Here is a 7748-nt window from a genome sequence, read left to right as displayed (position 1 = left end):
AAAAAATACGTACTTAATATATTGCATTATTTAATTTTTATAACTTTTAATTCATGTTGACTTAAATATTTAAAAATTATGTAACGAAAAAAGAACTATGCAATATCTGAGGGACGTTTGAGTGCAACTTGTGCCTAAAAGTCAACATTGGTGCAACGTTCTGCTATTTAAATAGCACAGTGGATATTAAATATGAAATAAAGTATATTTTATACACGGGAAACTCTTTGAGAATTAAATTTGTTCAATAAATGGTTATTTTTGTGTATCTACATATATTCAATTAAAACAAAATTTAACATATCATACCGTTATAATTTATCAAGTAAACAGTATCCCATATCATTTCATCAAAAACTACAATACAAATATTAAATTTAATAAACCTGAACTGGGTTTATTTTTCATCGGACCTTGATGTAATTCTATTTAAGCTGTTACAATATGGTACAACCTGTAGTTAGGTAAAATAGATACATGGGAAAATTCGACAAGTGTAAAATTCAGGAAAAAATAAATATGCAGATACGTTTACACTTCAAACTTAATTTGAACATTCTAAAAAATGACTGTTCAAGTATAATATTTTTATTGTTAATAATTAAAACTAGTGTGTGTATTATTGCAATTGATTTACAGCCTGTAATGCGTCCAAATCTACCAGCAGTATTATTATTAAATTAAGAAATTAAGTTTAAAATTAATTATTATTGATTTTTAGGGAGAATTTCGTGTCATATTCAAAGGATTCTGTTTTTGTAAATTAACTAATCACGATCCCATCGATTATAATTTATATTTGAGTAAAAAGTCATCAAAAGTAACCGAGATAAAGGGAAATATTACTTTCTCAGTGCCATTTGATAAATCTATTAATGTAAGTAAACAGTATTTATTAAACGTAATACAAACATTACCTACATTTCCCATAAAGGTAATCTCTTTTCTATTGATATGTAGAGCCTTTAAAATTAATTTGTACATATTTCAAAATTATTGTTCAATTATTATATTTTTATCGCTAGAAGTCAAAACAAATGCATGTATTATTGTAATTGATTTAAATCCTGTAATGTGTCACCGTTAAAATTTGTTCATCCAAGAGATTAAAAAAATTCCCTGTGAAATAAATAAAAATAATCCTTGAGGCGTATACCTATAGCTATTTTAATTTATCTAGATAAATAAAAATATCGAAATTTTCTTTTATAATTATTGGTTGAAAAAGGTAATTAATTATTAAATAAATAATCTTGCATATTTATAATTGCATAATTTTTAACAATACATAGATGGAGACAGTTTTTGCGGTAAAAGGTTCAAATGGTGGATGGATTGACAACGCTCATGTAATTCCTTTGATTAGCAATGCTTGTGATGTCTTAAAATCTATACTCGGACCAGAGACTTGGAATGTTTTTCTCACTGCTTTTAATATTTCTAAAGTTGGATGCCCTATAAAACCGGTATTAGATTTTCAAAAATATTTTTCACTAAATTAAGCTCAACTTTATATAATTTATTTTAGTTTCACTTATTTATAAAGAAAATGTTTTATAAACATACTGATTAAGTTAAGTTATTTATACATAAGATGTCTTAAGCATATGTAATTATAATAATGAATTGGTTACTATTAAATATTTCCGAGTTATGAAAATTTCTTTATTTTTGACATGGATTTCATATTATAACTGAACAAAATACATTTTTTTTTTTAATATTTATTATATGAATGTTACAATGATTGATAATTTTAATAATTTAAAAAAGAGAATGCGAGATTAACCGTTAGAAAAATTTCTTCATATGACTTAAATCAAGTTTTTAAAGTTTATGGTTTACATATCTCTCCAGGATAACCAAAAAAGAAATATTTCATAAAAATTAATTAAAATAAAAAATAAGTATATATTATTATAATTTAATATCTAGAAGTGGAGATAAAAGAGCTATAAAGTACCGGTCAAAGGTCAAAAGCCACTAACAATTTTTTTTTTTTTTAAGGTGAATGAAATATTTTTTGTCTGGTAATAAATAATTAATCATTAACTGGTCATTACAGTGACATTACACATGTCGCAAAATTAGATAAAAAATATAATAAATAATATGTTAGTACTCATTATGATATATTCAATGTGTAAAGCTCAATAATCATTTAAAAAAATTATTAATATACATCATCAGAAAATAAATTAATTCATATATTTTTATATTTAAAAGCTTTCAGACGCTCTTTATATTTGCCTATAGTTTTAAGACTTTTTTTTGATGATAATTTATGAGTTAATAAAATACAAAACAATTATTACGTTGTTTTACTTAAAGTATAAAATACTTTTTAATATTTTTAGGGCATATACATTTCATCCGGATTAGACACAGCACATTTGATGAATGGTAATTTTTTTCCTAAACATTTTTTTTACGGAGATTACAAGGTAACTGTAAAGTTTTTAAGCTACACAAAGAAATTTCTTGGCTGTGTATCTTTATTAACTGATTTTGTACGTCCATGGGATTACTGATCGTAGAAAATTAAAAAAAATATTTTTTTTTAAGATCATTTTTCAATATATAAAGAAAAAATTGAAATATTAATAGAACTATAATTTCAATGTCATTTTTTTTTTCAAAACTACTAAGTAATTTTAGTTGATTTTATTATTTTTTTTTAACAAAAAATGACTAGAAATACTATAGATATTAAATAAATGTAATAAAATAAACGTTATCTTATTATTATACAACACATTTTTTTATTTTATTACCATCTACACAATATATTTAGCTATAAATGAAATATTAAGAAGATAGTACATTTACAAAATAAAAAAATCATATCATAGATGTTTAGATATCTTATATAAAAACGACCTCCTTTAAAAGTAGAAATACAATCATTAATTAGAACAATACATTAACATAATAAATAAGCTAGTTAATTATGTGTGTTGTTATTTCAGATATTAAAATTGACACCTTTATAAGTTAAAAGATGAACATGAAATTTTTTTTATTATTGATACATTTAGAAAAATATTGAACTACATGAAAACAATAAAACAATTATTAATATTAGTTTTATTTTTCGATTAATTAAGATGTTCATGGTAAGTTAATACTTTGAATATTGCAACGTCCTTGTTCGTTGTAGTTTTGAAAATCGACTTTTTAAAATACTACAAAAAAAGATTGATGTTACCCAAACTTCTGTAAATATTATAATCTTCAATCTACTTTAAAAAGTATTTTTTTATTATTATTATTTTTTGTTTTGCCAAAGCCATAACTTATTTAATGAGTAAATAGTCAGCTATTTTTACTGGATTTAAATTTGGCACGTTTCATAAAAAAAATTAATATCCCACTGCCGCGTACTGGTTAATAATACACAAACAGAATGTGAGAACAAAGAGAAATGCAAATTTTGCTACTCCCAATTATAGACATGCAACGTGGCTTCACTAAAGGTAGGTAAAAATATAATTTTTTTTATTACTTTATTACCTACCTAGTTAATTAAGCGTATTTTATGTTTTATGTATAGCTAGCTGCAAGCCAACTGTATCCATTTTAATGTATTCTGGTCAGTATGGCCGTACACAAGATTGCTCATTGGAAATCAAATATGAGTTTTTTCATATTAATTTATGAATATACACTCAAAATCTACACAGTGTGTTATTTTTAACCAAAATTATATTAGAAATATATTAAAGTTATCATTACAATTGAATTTTAACATAACCAACTTTATGTTACATTATTATTATTAATCATATTATATTGCATGTGCTAAAATTATGAACACGTGGTATTTATTGACAGTTTTGTTGGTAAATAGTTAATAAATATTGACTATATGTATGACTTACTGAACTGAATACTTAATTTCATGGATAAAATTAAACTTTTTTTTAGGAATAATTTTTATAAATATAATATGGATATTAAGCATATTATATTTATAGAAATGAATGAAATAAAGTACTATAATTATTATAAATCACTATTTATGAATCTATTTAATGAATATTAATGTAAAAAATGTTTAATCATTGTTCAAATAATTTGATTATTAAATAGTGCTTGATAACTTTAGACTTAAAGCATAAAAGTAAAAAAATATTATCTTTTTTCATAATTTGCCTTTGTTTTTAAATTAAGATTGAACAAATACAATATTGCAGTACAATTAAAATTATTTTTCTTATGATGATTCAAAAGATAAAATTCTTACTGGACAATTACTTTAGCCTACAATTATTTTTTTGATGATTCTAACGTACCTCACGGATACATAAATTATAATATTAGAAAGCCTACTATAGTTATCATGATAATAGTATAAAATGTAATGCACATCATTTGAATTGTGATAGGCACGTTAATTATTCGGTACTATATAATAATGTGTGTGCTCCAATATGAATATTATGAATCGATAAAATTACTATAATTACTCTGGCCCAACCTATACCCTACTGTATAAACGATAAGAATCATAATTTTTAAGCGACAAGGTTAAGGGTAGCAACAATATTAAAAATAATACTTCCTTTAAGAGAACGACCGTCAAAGATTAAGGTCCCGGCAGCTTTTATGATTATGATTATAATTATTATTATTATTCATCGGGACAAACAAAAAAAAAATGATTGCGACGTTTACTGAACCTGCGTTCTAACACTACTATACCCACCGGCTAACAGATGGTAATAATTATAATAATAAAAAAAAAACGTCGATGTACCTTTTCTCTGTTGAAACTCGGTTGCTAAGATTCTTTTCTTATCGCCTGAAATCGGGTACGTTTTTACCAGAAGCCTGTATACTTTCTCCGTATAAAACGTCGGGTTGTCCTCCACGAGAAATACTTATTGTGTTTTATCAAAAGGGTAAACCAATAGGGACTATAGTTTCAGAAAACTCCTGAACTCTATCCGGACGTATAAGAAAATAATTTTCAGACATCATTGAAAATTAATTGTGTAGGCATGACACCCTATTTTTTATTATTATTTTTGCTTTACATAAATCCGTAACACCAAAATTGTAAAATCAACAGATTCAGGAAATTCTGTATTTGTCAGATAGTTTTTAGCAAAAAAAAAAAAGGGAGTAATTTATGAGTGAGATCATTTGATAAAGCTAAACGCCAATGTGGAGCAGGTGAAAAAAAGTTTAAAAACACACATACTCGAAGGAGGGGCAATAATGGCTCCAATGTGTAAATCATAGGGCTAACAGGTGATCGGGTGGTATTTTAGACACAACTGACTGTTGAAGAGATAGACAGGATAGAGTACACAACGTGACTCGCGCATATATTTCACGGAGAACTGACTTTTAAAATAAACTTGAGCGACCGTCGCGCGAGAAGTGCACTTATTAACATACAACAGTAGACAATATTGTATAATTTATATAGACATATAATTTATATAGACTTCTCGTCCTGCAAACCGTTCCGTGTGGATACACGCCGGTCGGTTCACAACAGGGGTTAGTAAAATAAAAAAGTATTATGTAAACAAACCTATTTGACCAAAACAGTACGACTAAATTCACAGAAAAAATACAACTGTTTAATATTAACATAAGTTTAAAACCATAATAGTTTAATACAGTAAACTAGTTCAATTAATAATTGATCGCTCTGAAGAAATGCCTTTTAATGTTCTTCGGGTCAAACACACGGGTTGAATACCTCATACATTTTATGCTCTTAATATCGTACAACCAACAGTTTTTTTGAGTCTACCAACAAAATGTTGAACTCCGTAAATTAAAAGATAATCGTGATTATTTTCATGACAAAAAATCAACGGAAAACTCCTACAAAAATAAATTGTAAATGACGGAGTTATGTAGTTTATTTGATGATATTATTTGTATTGCAGTTAATTAATTATTATTTTTGTCTTTATAAACTCGAAAATTGTAGCTGTTAATTACTACTTGTTAATTTGTCGTTAAGAAAATGTTTATAAATTTAACGTATTATTTTTTATTATATACAGTTTATCGAAATGATTGTTCATTATTTTCTATATTTGTAATAAAATTATACAAAACAACTGTAAACACTTAATAAAAAATTATTTTTATAAGCGAAAGTGTTTTTAAATTAATGGTCTATTTAAAGAAGATATTTTTTAAAATCCATTTTCAAGAAATTGTTAACGTTGTTTTTATTATAATTGTACACCGTATAAATAGATTATTCTGAAAAAGGATTCACTGAATATGTTTGCTATGATAATTACGTTACATTTTATTTAAAATAAAAATCTTGATGACATAATGTGATACGACCAACGCACTGATACAAAATGCAGTTATTATAATATTATCGAGACGTAAAAAGTAAATCAACATCTTTATGGACCGGGTTGATTACCTAAAACCCCAATGTTTAATGTTAGGACAATGAAGCGACCACGTGGGTGGTGATTCGATTACCGTGACAACTCATTTCCCTCTATAGGCATGTGATGACTTCATTAAGTGTTTATAAATCACTACAATGTTAAGGATCTTTATCGTCTCGACCTATGTCTACGTACCTACACATTCATTTGGTCGTTTACCAAGTACATTATAAGGATTTCAGTTGTTTAACGACAAACTACCACCCAGCATCGTAAAACGAATAAATTTTACAAAGAAATCTTCTTGTATTGTGCGTTGTTACTTATTTTTTTATTAATTAGTTATTGCATATTACAATATTTAACATTAACTCTCTCGTTTGATTTTTCAAGAACGTAAATTATTATTTTTCAAACAACAGAAGTGGTTTTAAATTTAACGTACTCGTGTGATTTTTCGCAAACAGCACGTTGTACACAATACACCAGTATTACTATTATCATAATGTTGTGTACTCAAAGAACTACTTTGATTTTAATAAAAAAACTAAACGTTTATGATAAACCACACTTGATATTATTCGTTTTTCGAGGCAAATAAAATGTACTAAAGTGTTTCTAATCGTGCTATAAATGATTTTCAAACATTGAATAATTTAGAAAAAAAAAANGGAAAATGTACTAAAGTGTTTCTAATCTTGCTATAAATGATTTTCAAACATTGAATAATTTAGAAAAAAAAAACAATAGTTAAGTAAATAAAATAACAAATAGTGTATAAAATGAGTTGATGAACTCGAATAGAAACTAAAAAATAACTTTTGGCTGTAACAACTTGTGCAAATATTTAATCTAAAATTTCTTTAAGAAGATCTTGAAATTTTGAATAAAACTATTAGACTTATTGTTATTTGGAACGTTAAAAAAAAAACAGCTCTTTTCAATGTTCTTTTTATAAATGCGTCCCTTAAAAATGTCGTACACTCGGATAAAGCTTTTCAATGGCATTACATTTATTATAAGCGGGTAACCCGTACAATCCTGACTAATACTCGTAGTTAACAACGTGTTGTATTTGCTTTTTAGAAGTATTAAAAGCCCAATGGTCGACAATATGGACACATCCCCTTCACTTTGTCTAAATTCGAACCTCACTAGATCGGTAGATTTGCAACGGTCGAGCTTAACATTGCGAACTAAACGGAATAATATACACATACAATGCGCAATTATTTTTTTAGAACGCGTCTATAAATAATCCTTGGAAGCATTGAGATATTTTTTTATACGGGTTTCCATCTTTGCCGCCCAAGCATAAATGTTTGTTAAGTGCTTCTCGTGAAGTATTGCACCAATACTGGCAACTAA

The 7748-nt window shown here is 26.1% G+C and overlaps 1 protein-coding gene across 2 annotated transcripts; it reads left to right on the top strand.

Annotated features, from left to right (window-relative positions):
- Positions 1–393: 393 nt before the first annotated feature.
- Positions 394–2531, top strand: LOC126898576 (uncharacterized). Of its 2 annotated transcripts, none has more exons than XM_050672787.1 (4): positions 394–577; positions 722–877; positions 1293–1466; positions 2358–2531. In XM_050672787.1, the coding sequence occupies exons 1-4, from the start codon at positions 566–568 to the stop codon at positions 2529–2531; spliced, it is 516 nt and encodes a 171-aa protein (XP_050528744.1). In that variant the 5' UTR covers positions 394–565. The 2 variants fall into 2 exon arrangements, with proteins under 2 accessions (XP_050528744.1, XP_050528743.1); XM_050672786.1 differs by having other exon boundaries at positions 394–666.
- The last annotated feature ends 5217 nt before the right edge of the window (positions 2532–7748 follow it).

Source organism: Daktulosphaira vitifoliae, unplaced genomic scaffold (genome assembly GCF_025091365.1).
Source record: "Daktulosphaira vitifoliae isolate Bord-2020 unplaced genomic scaffold, ASM2509136v1 Scaffold_2, whole genome shotgun sequence".
NCBI classification, from domain to species: Eukaryota; Metazoa; Arthropoda; class Insecta; order Hemiptera; family Phylloxeridae; genus Daktulosphaira; species Daktulosphaira vitifoliae.
This window is presented reverse-complemented; position numbering and strand designations above follow the sequence as displayed.